The sequence below is a fragment of the Phasianus colchicus genome, chromosome 2, assembly GCF_987193195.1.
Source record: "Phasianus colchicus chromosome 2, bPhaCol1.hap1.1, whole genome shotgun sequence".
Taxonomy (NCBI): domain Eukaryota; kingdom Metazoa; phylum Chordata; class Aves; order Galliformes; family Phasianidae; genus Phasianus; species Phasianus colchicus.
In genome coordinates this window covers 25,957,863-25,975,202 of record NC_143437.1, presented here as the reverse complement: position 1 = coordinate 25,975,202, position 17,340 = coordinate 25,957,863, and the positions used below count along the sequence as shown (strand labels likewise).

The window sequence follows — 17,340 nt, the reverse complement described above, 5'->3', positions numbered from 1 at the left end:
CCTTCATTTACAAAATATGAGTTCAGTTTTTCACATCTGAAATACTATGTGCATTTGTTATCTTGAAAGCTCATCATCAGCTGGTTTAGTGAAGTGATGAATAAAATATATTTCAATTGGTTTGCCTTTGGAGAAAACCTGTGTGTAATTCATGATTTGTCTGGTTTGACGGCAAACTACAGTTATTTCATCCTGCCGGATAGAATGCAACTCTGAGCTCAGGCATTAGAGGAAGCTAGCCTTTTTCACATCTCTCCTGGAGAAAGGAAAGATACAGAGCCACATATACTGCAGACTACTGACTGGATGTTTGTTTATTGTGACATCTTTTGCTTTTTTTGTTGTTAAGTTTATTAACAAGTCACTCAACACAGTTTTTTTTCTAGTAAATATGCCTCAGAGGAAATGGAAACCATGGTAATTCAACTTTTTTTTTGTGAACTGTTATCAATGTATATTAGAAATGTGAAAGGGTATCTTTGAGACCTTGAATGAAGACATAGGACTGGTGATCCCATAGTTACCTTTCTAATTTGGACAGGATGGAAAGTGCAAGACAAAATTGTGCGAATAATTTTTCAGCCTCTTCTACCACTTTGAAATAAAAACAGAGGCCTGTATATATTCAGCTACCAACTTTTTTTTTCCATTTAATGAAAAGGAAATTATTTTAAGGAAACTGCTGAGCATAAGAAATCAGTTATCAGTCTGGGAACCATTTGGATGCTGGTTTCCCTGTTCTCTTTCAGAAGTGTACATGCAATAATAAAAATCTTCTCCTTTTAAATCTTCTCTTAATAGCCCAGCATGGGCCATTTTTAATTTTTCTACCTGTTTTATGAAATCAGTATCTTAAGAATAAAATTACGTTAGACAATTTTGGAGCTATTCATCCTGTTTGGTTATGCACATAAGCTGGTCTCGTTGAGGATTCTAGCAGATAGTTGGCATTGTTAGGGCTTGGGATCAGCTTTTAGAGTTGTAAATTCACATTATTGGTATTTAATTAAATTGCTATTAAATTTTATAAAACAGAGCAGCCTAATTTTGACCTCTAGGTTGGGCATAAAGACCCTTCCACTGGACCAAAATATAATGGATTCAGTTGCAGCATTTTTGTCTCTCCAGCTGTAATAACTAGGGCAAGTACTCAATGGGAAATGACCTTTAGTTCCTAAAATTGAGAATCCTTTATTAAAAAAAATATATAGTTTCCCATCAATGGATGCATGCCACAACTCAAAGCAAAGATGCAGAAAACATTTGTAAGCTGCCCCTGAACCATACAATTAGAGAACATAATGCTCAGTGCATGAACATAATAAAATTTAGGGACTGTAGTATGTATGTTATTGGGTAATTATGCTTAGGTTGCAGACAGGAAATGAAGAATTGAGTTCTCATTGTCTACATTTCGTTGACTTCCTGTATGGCTTAAGAGAAATTACTAAGTTTTTATGTCTTTAGTTTTTCATCTGTAAAACTGGGACTGTTCATATGTACCTGTATCTCAGTGAGAAGGTGAAAGGTTCGGCAGTTTTTTTTGCATATGTGTCTGACAGGGGATGTTATTGCTGTTGTGTTTTCATGATATTCTAGCATAACCAGAACTGTTACTGGAAAAAATCTATTCCCCAGATTCTATCATCTTCAGGTCAAAGCAATCTTTGACCAAAGAACTGGTACACCAAAAACAAGAGTTAGTACTTGATATCTCCATGGTACCAGCTACCTCTTTTGTCTCCCTGAATGTCTGGGAGAAGAGATTACTTTCAATGTTTTACTGAACAATGAATTCTCAACATGACTTCAGTTGTTGAGAATGCATCCTTCTTTTGTGATGGATGGTAGAACTTGGGCTAGGGCTGGTGACAAGGACTTGCCAGGCTAAGTTGTCTACCTCCTCCCATCACAAGTGTGTTAAATTCACTCCTTTTGCCAGCCTAGCCAGGCACATGCTGCAGACCTCCCTGCAGAATTTTCACTTGAGTTTTTTTGCCAAGCTTTGTGTATTCCAGACGTTGAAGTTTGGTCATAGCTGACTGCAGGAGTCTCAGTTGTCTAATTTCTGATCAGAGCAATTTGTGTCTCATGTAATGGGAATTCAGAAGCTTCATGCTTCTGTGTTGATTCTTGTTTAGAATAATATCTATCTTTTGGTGTTCTTAAATACAAATTCTATACAGGAAGGAGTATACAATAATTAAGTTTTTTCATATTTGAAAATTCTGGATTCTTGCAAAGTAATAAGGCAGCCACACACTGAATATACTTTTCTGATTTGGTTGGAGCCATCTGATGCCTCATCTCTTAGCTGTCAATCCTGCAAATCACAGCTAAAACTGATATTGAAGTTGTGCCCTTAGTAACAACAGAGGGACGTCAGTTGATGACTTCAATGAAACAGGTTTAATTCTGTATTGCTCTCTTCATCATAAAGTAGTGGTGTGCTTTCGGAATGCTGGGAGGTGGACATGTGTGATACTAAATCAGAAGTAGTTCTGATTCTTTTCCATCTTGATGATATACCAGTCTCTCAGCTTGCAGTTCTAAAAGTTTGTACAAATAGAGATCTCTATTCTCCCTTCCTTTTACACTTCAGCAGAAACAAACCTGAGGCAGTCCTGGAATGCAGAACAGCTGCCTCTTGGAATACTTCCTTTAATAATTGAAGCTAATACATATGCTTTTAAAATTATAGTTTTTATGAGTTTCAAAACCATAATGCTTACATTTTCTAATACCTTTTTTTATTTTAATACTTCATGATTTTTTTAACCTTATTATTAACCTTTAACCTTTTTTAACCAAAACTATGTGTGGTTGAACATTAATTAAAAAAAAATGAAGATTTTTTTGAAGGGAAAAAGATGAGTTTTTAAGATGCAATATTTCTCTGTTGTCAAATTAAATATATTTAAATATATTCACAATGAATACATTCATGTTCAGACATTAGAAGCTTTGTGAACTTTAAGTCAATAATAGTAATGCAGCAATGATGTTTATCTTCAAATCTTCCACTAGAAAATACCTATGTTTGTTACTCTACAGAATTTTATATTTTCTACATTGATGATTATATTTAAAAACTGTATTTTTATGTTTGCAAAAAGCCTTTTGAAGGAATTTCCAGACCTTGAATAAAAAAAAGAAAGGATTATGGTACAAGGATACAAAGCAATATCTGACAGAAATACTGGAAATCTAAGTGCTCTTTGTGCTTTTTCCTCATGCTGAAAACTTTTGTTTAAAAAAAAAAGGCATTACAAAAGTAGTCAATTGTTATCACAGTGTACAGTATAATAAATGTGTTTGTTTGCTGTTGTTTATAGCACTCATCTAGTTTGATCTCTCAATTTTTTATATTATTCAAATTACTTCATCAGTAATTATCACGTGCCTATTGACAGCAATGGTGGGTCTGAAGTGCTGCTTCTTTTTGGAAATGGGAAAAATATTGATGTTCTCGTTCACTTGTAAAAAGTTGCCACAGGGTAATTTTTGTTGCTGAAAAGTTAGTGCGGTTAGTTTATTATTCAGTCCTGTCAACTTTTCGATATGCGAACATTTTTCTTGTTATATGCATAATAGGAAAAGAACTGAATACACTTTTTAATGCAAAGTTTGTTAATCTTAGTGCAGAGCAGGCACAAGTTTCCTATGTCATGGAGGGGGTTCTATACTTTTGCTTTAAATATAACTTTGCTGTCATATGTAATTAGTGGCGCTGAAATTGGTTTCAATTATCAAAAATGTGAGTGACACAATGGATGCTTATGTACTGTGCCTGCTGAATCCATAAACACTGGTGCTGAACAAACTTCTGTTTTTTCACATTTTCCTGATTTTCTGTCAGCTTTGTCTTTCATGGGTCATTCAATAAACACTACTCTGGTTGACTCTTTTGTGCTGCCATATGTCAATCAAAATCAAGTGCCTGCTTCTTAGCAAGGAGAGAAAATAAGCTTGCTTTATTTAAGTTTGCCTGTGCTTTCTGCAGAACAGTGCCTTGCATTTTGTTGCATAGTGTATTTTTGCCTTGAGCTATGCAGTGGAAGAGTTTGGGATTTTAGAGAAAGTTCAATGAAAGCAAAGGAGGAGATAGAGAATTGAGAGAGAAGTGAAGAACAGGATTTGAAGCTGTTCTTTAAGGATGTTTAATTTGATCAGATCTGTTTAAGAAAAAAAAAGGGCTGAAAGGGATGAAAGGGTCTCATGAGTGTTTTCACATTAGATAAAAATATTTCTTTTTACTTAATCATGTCATAACTAATCCTGTTGTTATGAGATCAGAAAACCACTGAAAGTCATTGTTTGGTGGCATAAATACTTTTTTCTAATGAGAGAATGGATGTGTAATTTTTAAAAATAAATTCTGTCTGTTGCTGATATGAATACCACGTTAATCACCACACAGGGCAGTTTGCTAAGTGTGTGTACATTAACACTGGGAAAGCCAGTGAGCATGAGAAGTTCTTTATATTAGAACTGCAGAATGCAATAAAATGTGCATTAACTGTACATACCCTTAAATGGATTTGTATTTTTTGGCTGTAGTTGATAGTATTGTAAGTATCACGTTTCTTATGAGAGTCAAGTAGGAGGAATTGCAGTATGTCTTCTATGGAGACCTTCTGTTTGTAAGACTTTTGTCAAGCTCCTAACATCTTCTGGGGTCTCATTTTGCCCCGAATGAGACCGGTTGGAATTTTATATCCTATTGCTGCTGTTCCTCACCCTTTTGGTGCAGGGGGATGGTCACTGGCTTCAGACTAAACAGAATTCCCACATCCCTCTGGAAAGACACGATTCCTTATTCCTCTGAAAGCTGAGTGTAAATTTTACTTTTACTTTTTTCTGTTTTCCTCTTTTATACTTTGGCACTTCCAAGAAAAATCCCTGAATGACACTTGCATTTCAGAAGTCTGAAATCACCTGTGAAACTCGTGATGTTCCCTGCTTTGTCTTCCTGTGGTATTGCCAGATAATCCCCATATCTATTGAGCTTCAACCTCCCTAGGATGTGGTTTTGTACAGAAATGGGAATGTAGACTTTCCTCCTAGACTTCTGGAATATCACTTTTACTGCATCTGTTAGGGTGCAAGAACAAGTAAATAGAAGATGAATTTCAGCAACTTGCAAGTGATTTGAAGCACTGACATGATCAAGTGTGCATTTTTGTTTTCTTTTTCAGTATTGAATCTAACAGACATTGTTTTTGTTTTATCATTTTCTTTGAAAACAAATCTATTTCTCTTGGGGTATTTCAGTAATAGTAATGTGCCATTAAAATAAACAGAATTCAGATTTTTGAAAACAAGAAATGAATCAGAGTTAAGTACATAAGATAACAATGTATCCTATAACAATATAACATTTGGAGAAGCCGCAGTCTTCAAAAGAAATTCTTTAAGTTAGGATCTTCTATCAAACATCAGAGGAATAAGCTTGTTTTCTCAAGGGTCTAACTGAAAGGGATTTTCCAGAGCATGCTAGAAATTAAAACCCTAGTCTGAATTTCCCAGTATTTCCACCTGACAAAGGTGGAAAAGGTACACTTTTTTTCTCCAATTCTGCCCATGAAAACTACTCATCATTAGACTATTTTCATTGCGTTAGTCTTGCTGTACTTAAGGGCTTGTCCTGAACACATTTTGCTTCTAGCTTTCACAAGCATTTGAAATCCAACTGATTGTATATGAGCCACAGCACTAGCAGAGAATGTTTTTCCCTTCTAAGAATTTTAAGCAAAACACATTTCTATGGGTTGACTCTCTATAACATGATATAGTTCTGAACTTTGCTTAGTGTGTGCTGTCTCACCTAATTTCTCATTCAGTAAATGTCATTCAGACTGCAAGGTTAGACCTCTTTTTAAAGAAAGTATATATGTTTTTAAGGGCAATGTTGGCTAGTCTCACATGCCAATATTAAAATTCGTGGGTACAGAAGTTAATGGTGGGTACCAACAAAATAATGTTTTATGAGCTGCTAGAAGTGTTTCAGAACTTAAGGGGGGGGAAAAAAAAAGCATTTACTTCTTTACTCATTGAAGGCTGACTTGGATTCAAAGGACAAGTGAGGTATAATTTGATCAGAAATGTTGGCCGTGTTACTGTTCCTCCTGGCCTGAGTCCATAACCTGATGCCTGTTACACAGGACCGTGAGCTCTTCCCCTCACTGCTACTTCGTGGGCAGCAGCATTAGGTCATGTCTGTGCTGAGCCTGTGGGCGCTGGGGAATGGCTGATTCCTTTCCAACTGGGCTGGAAGGTGGCTGGCTCGACTCCTGGGTATTGTAAAATAATAATGAAGTGTGGGCTGGTCTTGTTGATTTCTACTAATTTAATAAATATAAAATATATGTATTTAAAAGTCACTGGGTTTTGCAATTGAATTATAAACTGTTTCTTTCACACAAAACACAATCCTAATTTATTTCTTAAAAATATGATTTTTATAGCAGCATTGGAAAAGGTTACCAAGTGCACTGGTTATGTACAGTGTTTTAGTATTTGTTTGGGGTCACTGTCACAAAAAGCTGCAGGTTAGGGTTGTTTGGTTGTTCTAATCTAGCTCTACTACTCTGGTACTTTGAGAGTTTGATCAAGTAAAGTCAGGGTATTTATCCACCATTTATTCTCATACAGATGCAGCACATCTCCAGACTACGTGCGAACAGTGGTTCTTTTCCTTCATAAATTTTTGGTGCTAATGACACACATACTTTTATAGGGACTGTATTGCTAGAGATATCTCAGCTGGGAGATCTCATTTTGAGTACAACAGGTTTTTGAAAAATGGCTTTCAATTAGTGTTGTAGCACTATCTTAAGGTTTTTAATAGCATTAATTATTTCTAGAGTGCACGTAGCTCTTCAGAGTGAGCAAGACAGAAATCATTGCCGGGTAATTCCTTAGAAAACAAATACTGAAATACTGTTACAGTGTCTGATATTTCTAAGCACAGATTACTTTCTATAGTTGAGAGGGTCACAGTTTTTATTTGAAGCAAGTGAGTAACATGGCTTCTAGTAGTGTCTGAATAATATGATATCACCCTAGTGCATATAAATAGTATACAGAAGTATATAATATCAAACCTCTGATACTGGAGAAGGCAAATAAAATTTTCTGGAAGACAGAAAGATGCTTAAACCTTTCTAAAGTATAATCTGCTAGTAGAGAAAGTCTTTACAATGATATTAGGATCATAAAGTAATGCTTTTAACTACTTTTAGAAACTGTGCTTATAACGCTCCCTTTGCTTCATATCAGTGTAAAGAGGGATGTAGAAATTTCTCCATCACAGCAAAAGGAAGCTCTGAAAGTCTTGGAAGGCAGACTTGTCTGGAAAGTTTTCTGTCATTTGCAACTTGATTTTGTTCTCTAGCTTGTGAATATATTTTACATCTGAGAGGTATTGGTAGCTCTGAGACGTTTACTAAAACAGCTGCACTGTCTTATGTTGACTTGATCTGCCACACTTACCTTTCAGCTTTTTCTTCATCTCTGCCTTGACATACGTGCTGCGATGTGCATTCCAAGTGGTATTTCTGTTAGGTATTGGTACTAAAGAGTTTGTGCATGCCTTGCTTTGTCGTGCTTATTTGCTCCTTTTATATTTGTCTGTTTTTGATGTGACTGTCAAGCGTCAATAACATTAAAAGATGCAAATAATCTTTGAGAGACCTGAGAATTCCTTGTTAGGAGCAGGAATTCTTGGCCAAAGAAATAACGGTTGAATCTTTTTTTTTTTTTTTTTGCCAAATTGTTTGCATTCTGTTGCTTGAATTTTACACAAAGTATTGTATCCACAATCTTAAATCTTCAGATAAATGCCACTTTCACTTACAAACCTGAGGAATCATGAGCACTGATCTTTCTTCCATTAGCATAAGTATTTCAGGATGCTTTATTTTGGGTTATAATATACCCTTTTCCATTTTATTTGTAGTATAGTTGACCTATTTGCTTCTGAGTTCACTCTTAACAGAAATGAAAATAAAGCTCTTGCTGAATCAAGTCGCATACAAAGAACTGCTTAGAAAGATTTGGCCAAATCTCTATATTTCTTTACCTTCTTTGCTGTACTCCAGTCTATTAAGTATTGTGGAGATGATGATGAATGTCTCGATTTTGACTTGCATGGCTGTGTATTTCTGCTACTGAAGAATGATCATCATTTCAAGAAGTGAGACTGAAAGCTATGGAAACAGCATTCTACCTAGCCATTTTTACAGACTTGCTATTTTTTATTCTAATTAATTTTTAAACAAGCAAGCAAAAATATAGATAAATAAGAGTGATCAAGAGTGAGTCAGTGTCCTTTCTGAAAAGCAGAAGGGTGTTTTGAGTACTGTGCATTTTTAGCTCTTTTTCCTTCCTCCATCATAAAGAAAAATGTTATATGTACTTACATTACTAAATTTTAACTTTGTGTTTGATGGAAAATCAAATTCTGTATTTTGCAGCTATACTTATCAAAGAACAGAAAATTTGGATGCTTCTAAACAATTTTGGTATTTTATTCTTATACTCATCTATTAGTCTGATATTACTGTTCTGTTTACATAAATACATCGACGTGTGTGTGAGCTGGAATCTTCTAGTATATACTCAACTGATGGCAAAAGGAAGGAGTATATAGAATGTAATTACTAAGAGAAGCTACATCTTCAGAAAGGCATAAGTATACATATATGAGATGGTGGGGGTTTTTTTGTTGATTTTCTTGTGTTTGTTTTAGGGCATTTTCTCTTTATGTGTCTCTTTAAGAAAAAAAGCTATGATTTACTACTAATACATTAGTAAGTACAAATTCTTGTTTTGTCTGCAAAATGTTCTGTTAAGCTTTGTGTTTGTGAGGTTGAGACTGTGCAACTACATGGATTTTTGCATGCAGACTATATAGTGTTGAGTATTAGTGGTGAAATCTGCACTCACTTTTTTTAATGCAACTTTTTTTTTTTTAAGTGTGCTACAATAAAATGTCATAGTAAGTGATATGATAGAACACATTCACATTTTCTTGGAATTAAGATCTAAGAGAGACACTGGCATAAGTTTTAGGCTCCTTATAGGTATGAACCAATCACTCATTAATGAACTACCAGTATTTGTAAATGGAAGTTGATGCTGTTGGCATGTTAAATTTAATTATGATAACTTTAAAAGATCTGATTGGCTTTAGAAGTTTAAACAAAGTAGTGGATGAAGTGTTGGGTGCCTTGGCTCAATTCCAGTCTGGTGTCCTAAATGAATGCATCACAAAACCACAACAGATCAACTCAGATTTACATGAGTGACGTATAAGAGCCCTGAAGCTAAGCCAACATAGTGATTGAATTAGCTCCTGCATTTAGAGAGGCTTCTCCCTCCAGGTCAGACTTCTAAGCACTGATGGATATGTGTGGGGAACTAGAAGTTATAGATTGAAGTATGCCTGTGCTGTGAAGGGAAAGAAATCTTAGAGCTTCAGAACTTTTATCTTTTATCTTTGACAAGTGTGATAGATTTTCTTTCTTTTTTTTTTTTTTTTTGGAGGGGGGGTGGAGCACAAGAGGAAGTGTTATTAACAGTAATGGAAAAAATGGAAGAATTTCCTTTAGTGGTGCTTCTGTCGAGGACCTGCCAATCTCCCTAGAAATCTGTTTAAAATCTGAAACACATCATTGCTGCGGGGTTGTAATGTATTATCCACACTTAGTTTGTTCTTCTAGTGCCTGTACTGTAGTATGATGCTAATATATAGGACAATTTCACAAATGCGTATGTGAGTGAAAAAGAACAGCATTTGTGATCTTTTCTCCAAATACGTTGTTTTGAAAGCATTGTCTTATTTTTAATAACTCAAAGTGAGGTTGTGCATAAATGTCAAATTAAGGACAGTGGATGAACAGAAAGATTACTCCTTTAAAGAAAGCATTATGTGTTTAATGTAGTTTTGTTTTTTATGTAATTTGGATAAATAGTTATTGAACAAGGAAGAAAAGCTGATATGAAGAGAGAGTTATTCTAGGGATTTTTATTATGACAGAAGAGTGGCAAGAAAAAACATTAAAGACATTTGAAAAAAACATTCTACTGTTTGATTTTAACAGGTACCATCACGTAAGTTATTGATAAGTTCCAGCAAGGATTGCATTAACGTTACATAAGTAAGAACTTTAAACAATAGTAGGCTTCAATATTTCAGTAACCTGATATCTCCATTTTTGTTTCTCAGCATGATGTATCACAGACCTTGCTCAAAGCAACTCTGGACAGTGTGGTTGAAGAGTGTGTCAGCTTTGTAGGAGTTGATATTAACATCTGCTCAGAAATACTATTAAGGTGAGTCAAACATTTTCCTATTCCAGTAATTACATGGCTCTGGATCACAGAGTCTCTGTTTAGTCTGCCATCTGACTTTAACTCAGCTGGAGCAAATGGGTCTTTTGTTAAACTTCCAATTACATGAAAATGACACAGTAACACAGTATTTCACTGTCCTTGGAATTCAGTTTTTAAGGATGTGTGTGATTCTCCAAATAAAACTATACCGTGGAGGAAAACAGGTTAAAATTTGGACCAACACTGCGATTTAGAAAAACTTCAATATAACCAGTGTGTATTTCTGCAATAAGAAAGGATTTTCCCAATGTACCTTCTGTCCATTCAAAGGTATTTTTGTATTTAATAAGCAAAGAAGGATGTAAAAATCTAGTGGGCAAAGGAGAAAAGGAAGAATTTAAGGGGAAATTTTTTGCAAGTGGATTCTGTTTTTAATGTGATTTTTTTTTAAGTAATTATCCCATAATTATTTGGAAAAATATTATGGATTTTATTTCTCTGGGTTAGAAATCAGTCTCATTCTCTCTTGATTATAATGCTTTCCTATGCATCAAGTGCACTTGTTGCTAGATATTACACTTAAAAAGGGTGGCAACATTACAGCACCTGCATGACTTTTGAGTGTTATACTTGAAAGACTTAAGATCATCAAGTGTTTTGACAGTGAAAATAAGCTGTGTTTCCTAATGTTTCTATGAAATTTTTGGAGTAAATTCTATGCCTAATATTTTGTCTACAGTTAAAGAGGTGTCTCAGTTTTTGCCAACTTTGGATTTCTTTTTATATTTCTGCTTAAAAATGAGGATAGCAGATTTTTTTTTCTTTTATTCTCATTCCCAATTTCAGCTATTTCTGCCAGGTTTGTTTTTTCTAGAATCAGTTTTATTCCACAAACAGGTCTCTTAAAGCAATGATATCTGGTATTTGGAGCCATGTGGGTGACATTGACTTCTCCAGAAGTAAATGCCCAACTGACTTCTCCAGAAGTAAATGCCCAACACAGTTTTTATCTCTTTTTGTGATTGTTGTACTCTGGATATAACTGTGTGTGTATGTACATATAGAAGAGGTGCAACAAACACACAGCTTCCTGAAGGAATATGGCTTACTGCAGTTACACTGTACAGGTATGTTTTCTGCCAGATCTAAGTTGCCCTCAGAACGACTCATGAAGTCAGTTCCCAGCTGGTCTTATATTTCAAGAGCAGCTGAGAGAAAAGAAACAAGCTGTGTGGATCTGTGAAATTGTGTAAGGAAGGCAAGCTGCTCTCAGCTACCCTCCTTCTGGGTAGCAGACACCAGTGCCTCATGTTGGGGCAAGGTGTTGCGGTATCACTGGAAGATAATATCTGAGAGGGGGCTACTCTCACAGGAGTAATTCGTCTGTCCTGAACCTTCCTCCCACGTAGTTTCCTGAAGAGGGCAGCTGGGGGCAGGCCATAAGACATGACAAATCAAATTGGTATTACAGAAATAGCCCACAGATCATAAATTATGAGTCCCTGGCTTACTAGTTAGGCATGTGCAGAACCCTTTTGCTGTACGAAGTTTTGTTGACTGCATAGGATTCCTTCCACAGAATTCAGAGAAAAAGATCCTTTTTCAGACTGTTCCTTTGCTCTAGGAGTTTCTTTACAACATTCTTAGCTGTGTTTAAGTTTTGTAGGTTTCTTAAACCAAATTTTATACTGTAATGTGTATACTTGAAACGGATAAGAGTTGTATTAATGACTATTCAATGGTGAAAATGTATTTTGTAAACTTTACTCTCAGACATATTGCAGGATTGAACGCCACCAGAGCTAGAAATATTATTGAATGGCGAGAGAAGAATGGACCATTTATAAATCGAGAACAGCTCAAGGAAGTTAAAGGTTTGGGTCCCAAAACTTTCCAACAGTGTGCTGGCTTCATCAGATTCAATCAAGACTATATAAAGACTTTCTGCAGGTAATAATGATGTTAGCCATCGTGACAAAATTTTCCAAAATGTTATAGGAAGACTCCTTTACCTTCTGTTTTGTATTTAGATTTGAAACTTGAGGAATACTGGGTCTTCAGACTTTGAAAGAAATGAATTAAATTCTTTAAGTCAGTTGTTGAACATAGCTCTTGCATTAGCATCATCATGGTTTATTAGTCTAGTTCTCTAAGTTAGAGTCTCTATAAGAATACAAGTTTAATGGCAAATTCTTCAACTGAATCAACAGAAAAATCTTTACATGTGGCAGTGTCATTATCTATGAGGTATTAAAATCTTAGAGGCCAGTGCTTCATATTTAACTTAGAGATTGTTAAATCCATTTCAGTGTGGTGAAGATTGATACTCTGCAGAACACATTGGTAGTAAACTAGAGTGGATTTTTGGAGAGTTTCAATTCCAGTGCCTGGAGAGAGAAAGTTAAATAAGCTGTCTGGGCTAAGCTCTGCTGTGCCTACGAAGCATGATGTGACTGCTTGCTTTCTCAAATATGTTAGAAGTCCATTACTAACTCCAGTTTGTCAACACTGAGTCATACTTTTCCTTTCCATCTCACTTCCCATTTCTGTACTGAGCCTTTTCCCCTTGCAACTGTTCCTTCTGCTTTTTTTCTTCATCTAAAATGCTTCCTCTCCATAACAGAAAGCGCCCATTGTAGGACAGCATCTTTTCCTTCTCCTGTCTTTCCTGTTTCTCTATCCAATATAAAGAACTAAGAAGGGACAGAGTGATAGCACCATCCTCACCCTTTTGCTGCTTTCTCATCTCCAAAAAAATATTTTCCAGGGAAGCACATTATTCTTTTTCCAACCCTGTTCTCAGAAGCAATACTGTATTCCCAGTTGCTGCTGGCCAAACTGAACATGTGTAACTTCCAAGCAGGAGGTAGGCACATTAGGACTGGCATACTGCCCGAGTGGAAGGGATTCAGATTGGTTGCCCATCTGGCAAGAAGGCACATGCTGGAGGCCAAGTGGTGTGCACACTAATCAGCAGAAGACCAAAGAATTTATTTTTGAGGCTGCAAATGATCGATAGGCCTTATGTTGAACAGATCTGTTCTAGTGAATGTGGCAGTACAGATAGAGGAAAAGAAGGCTGATGCCATTTTTTTTTTCTGAAGTTCACTGAGGAAATGTTTAACAACACTATTTTTTTTTTCCTTTCTAGAGCACACTTCTGATGTTAGATTCCATAAAACTTGAGAACACTGTAACTTGAAAAATCTGCTATAGCTTTGGAGTTTGAGGCCAGAATAAAGCTCCAAAAGGCATTGCCTGCATAACAGTCCATATGGGCCCAGGTGACAAGATCAAAACTTTCTGAAATGGACTTTGGGAAGATTTTATTTTTGCCCTCTCCAGTCATGTTGATGGCTATAGAGTGCTGTGTGAATTAGTTTTTGTACTTGCAAGTTAACAAATCACAGAATCCTTAGAGTTGGAAGGGACCTTTAAAGGTCATCTATTCCAATAGTCTCCTGCAGTAAACAGGGACACCTACAGCTGGATCAGGTTGCTCAGAGCTCCTCCAGTCTGGCCTTGAATGTCTCCAGGAACAGGACTTTCACCACCTCTCTGGGCAACCTGTTCCAGTGCCTCATTGTAAAAGGTTTTTTTCCTGATATCCAACCTAAGTCTACCCCCATCTAGGTTTGAAACCATTTCTCCTTGTTCTGTCACCTTAGACCCTGCTAAAGAGTCTGTCCCTTCTTCCTTGTAGCTCCCCTTGAGGTATTGAAGGGCCACTGTATAGTTAATGGTTTTTAATTAATCGTTATTTAAAATATTGATATTGAAAGAAGAAGCTACACCTACATTTCTGCGTATGTTCCATGTTAGAGACTGAAGTGTGAATGCTGTCTGTAACAGGTCTTTTTCTTTCATCTCCTCTGTTGCAGCGTTGCTGTTATATATAGTCCTCCTGCCCTAGTGGGCAACTCTGCCCATGGGGCTCCCTGAGACTTTGTAAGCTTTATTATCCTGCCAGTTAAAGAAAAACAGATCAACTCAAATGGTAGCTGAATCTAACTGACTAGGAGTCAAGATTATAATCACTGTTTTCAGGAAGGCTGTATTTAGGACACTTTTGCAAAACCAGAATATAGTAGTTTTGTTGAGAAGGACGTTCAACAATCAGAAAGCCTAACTACTTGAGCATTTCAGAGCAAACCAAAAGTTAAAGCATCTTACAGAGAGCGTTATTCAGATGTCTCTTAAACACTGACAAGTTTGGGACATCTCTCCAGAAAGTCTGCTCCAGGGTTTGACCACCTTCACAGTAAATAAATGTTTCCTAATGTCCAGTACAAGCCCCCTCTGGCACAGCTTTGTACCATTCCCATCTTGTCATCAGTTCCCAGGAGCAGAGATTCCCTCCTGCTTCCCTTCTCAGGGAATTGTAGAGAACAGTGGGAAAACCTCTAAGCCTCCTTTCTCCAGACTAGATGGCCCAAGTGTTGTCATTTCCTCACAAAACACGACTTCCAACCTTTCTTCTAGCTTTGTTAACTTCTTAGGGATGCTTTCACAGACCTTAACATCCTTTTTATGCTGTGGATCCCAGAAGTGCACGTACTCAAAGTGAGGCCACATTGGCACTAGGCATAGAACAACAGGATCACCTCTTTTGACTAGCTGACAATGCTGTATTTATTGCATATCAAGACATGGTTTGCCCTCTTGGCTGCAGGCTCATGTTATACTTACTGTTGGCCAGCACCCCAAGACCTCTTTCTGCAGAGCAGCTCTCCAGCCACTTGTTTTCCAGTCTACATATGTGATTGGTGTTATTCCATCCCAAGTGCAGAACATGACATTTATCTTTCTGGTAATTATTTCTAAATTCTGAAATAGTGGTAGGTTTGGCCCTTAGGTTTTTACTGGTTTAAGTTTTTCATATTTGAGATTTTTCTTATTTAAACCTGACCCATATTTGAGCATATGTTTTCAGAAACTTAAATATAGAGAGTGAAGTAATGTTATTCAAGGACTTTATTTAAACATTGTGACTTTGTTCTGCAATTTGCTTACCTAAAGGCACTGTGAACAAGATATTTTGTTATGATTTTTTCTAATTGTATCCCTTTTATTTTAAATAGCAATCTAAGAACTGACAATTTATTGTGAAAGTTTTCCCCACATGATTGTTATCAAGTAGGTAAATACAGTTGTACCTATTTTACAGACAGAAGATACTATCCAGTTTGCAGACTAAACAGTAGGTTGTATGTTGAGGAATTTTACACTATCAGCACTCTCATTTTGTCATTTGCTTTAATATTACAAATTGTTTTTTTACTTTATACGTTACCTTTTTTTGGCATTGCACAGAATTTTTTATGAAGCACAGTCTGTTTATTCTATATTAAATTAATTTATGCATAAAACTATATGATAGATTTTTATGCTGTGATGTTGTTAAGCTTCATCCACAACAACCATTTAGGAGTGATATACTTTTTGATGAGAATGAACATGGGATAAAAATCTGACTGCAATTTTAATGCTTAAATACTGTGGTAAGATCTTGTTCAGTTAGAATGACATGCTCATTTCTTTTTATTTCTGACAGTAACAAGAAAACTCAGCTTGGAAGTCATACACTTTTCACTAAAGCAGGTACACAACTCACCAGTGAGAAACAAGGTAAAAAGAAGAGCAAGCCAACACCAAGTGCCTCATACCAACCCAATCCTTTGGACCAAACTTGTATCCATCCAGAGTCTTACAGCATTGCAATGAGGTAAGCAGTGGAAAAGTTTTTGAACCATCAATGTGAAAAAATATGTAATTTTTTATTTTTTCTGATAACAACCTCTTCAGTCTTTTGAGGCAGAAATATTTATCTTTTTAGGTAAAAGATTTGCATGCAAATTTTTAGTTGTTGAGCAGTTCTTTTTGCTTTTAGTTTTCACCTGTTGTTTTTCAATAAGGAAACTAGTGAATTTTCTAAAGTTTGCCAGATGTTTTTCTCATTATTCTTACTTTGTATCACCATTTTCTCCCTTATTGAGACTACTCTTTTCAATTTCCTTTTGTTTGGCAGCTTTTCTTATGCCAAATATTAGCATTAGGACTTCTAATTTACAAAGTGTGGAAGCCAATCATTTGTTCCAACTCATTTTAGTCTTTACCCTTACCCTCAAATCCTATGTAAAGAATTTTTGGGGGATAACTTTTTTCATGTAGGAATACTTTCCATTTTTTCCATGCATTTAAACTTACCCGGCAATACCACTGACTTTACTAGGAAAAAATGTTTCCCTTCAGCAAATGCATCTACAACTGGGTTTGACCACTTCATTGCTGAATTTTACAAAAATACTGGAGAATGTTGTCTGGTATCTTTGAATGCCCAGGTAGCAAGATATTCTACCAAATCTGATGAAACTTAAAGCATTTAGATGTTTTTGAGGCCAGCAGTGAAACAGCATATGCATCAAGTTTGTTAGTAAGACGTCTAATTTCAGAGAAGTCAGTGGATTATTTTAAAACATTGTAATATAGTGTACTAGCTCATTTTATGCTTTGAGCAAGTTACTAGAAAGCATCTAATTCATCTTGTGCTTTCTTATTGATTGTGCTATTATTTTGCTCAGGACCTTAGAAGAATAATTGTATTTGTTCTTAAAAAATAATCTCATTGAAACACTGTGCAAACTTTCAGACAGTGGTAGTTTAATACTTCTGTGTCATTAACAACTGCTTTTATTTCATGATTTGAGGTCAGCATATGCCAAACAAACTTCCTTCTCCATGAATTTTGACCACAAAAATTTGTTTATGCATGATTGTTTGTGCACATAAATGCATGGGCATATATAAGCGCGACTCATTATTATGAAGCTCTACAATTAAATTCTGATGTTGCGAGATCTGATTAAGATGTCTATATTAAGTTTCCAAATACATGAATGTCATGGTGGTTTTAGTATGTGACCTTCAGCTAAAAGAAGAGAATGTTTTTTCTGTAGGTCACACAAAGTAATTAGGAACCCATGTGCGCCTCTCTTCAGGGAG

General features: G+C 35.9%; 1 protein-coding gene across 2 annotated transcripts in view; it reads left to right on the top strand.

Annotated features, from left to right (window-relative positions):
• The window catches only part of SRBD1 (S1 RNA binding domain 1), a 126,355-nt gene that overhangs the window by 95,642 nt on the left and 13,373 nt on the right, over positions 1-17,340 (top strand). For both annotated transcript variants that reach the window (XM_031594673.2, XM_031594680.2), the window contains exons 19-21: positions 10,232-10,338; positions 12,112-12,288; positions 15,893-16,063. In XM_031594673.2, coding sequence (XP_031450533.2) covers positions 10,232-10,338; positions 12,112-12,288; positions 15,893-16,063 — 455 coding nt within the window. The remainder of the gene's footprint in view (positions 1-10,231; positions 10,339-12,111; positions 12,289-15,892; positions 16,064-17,340) is intronic.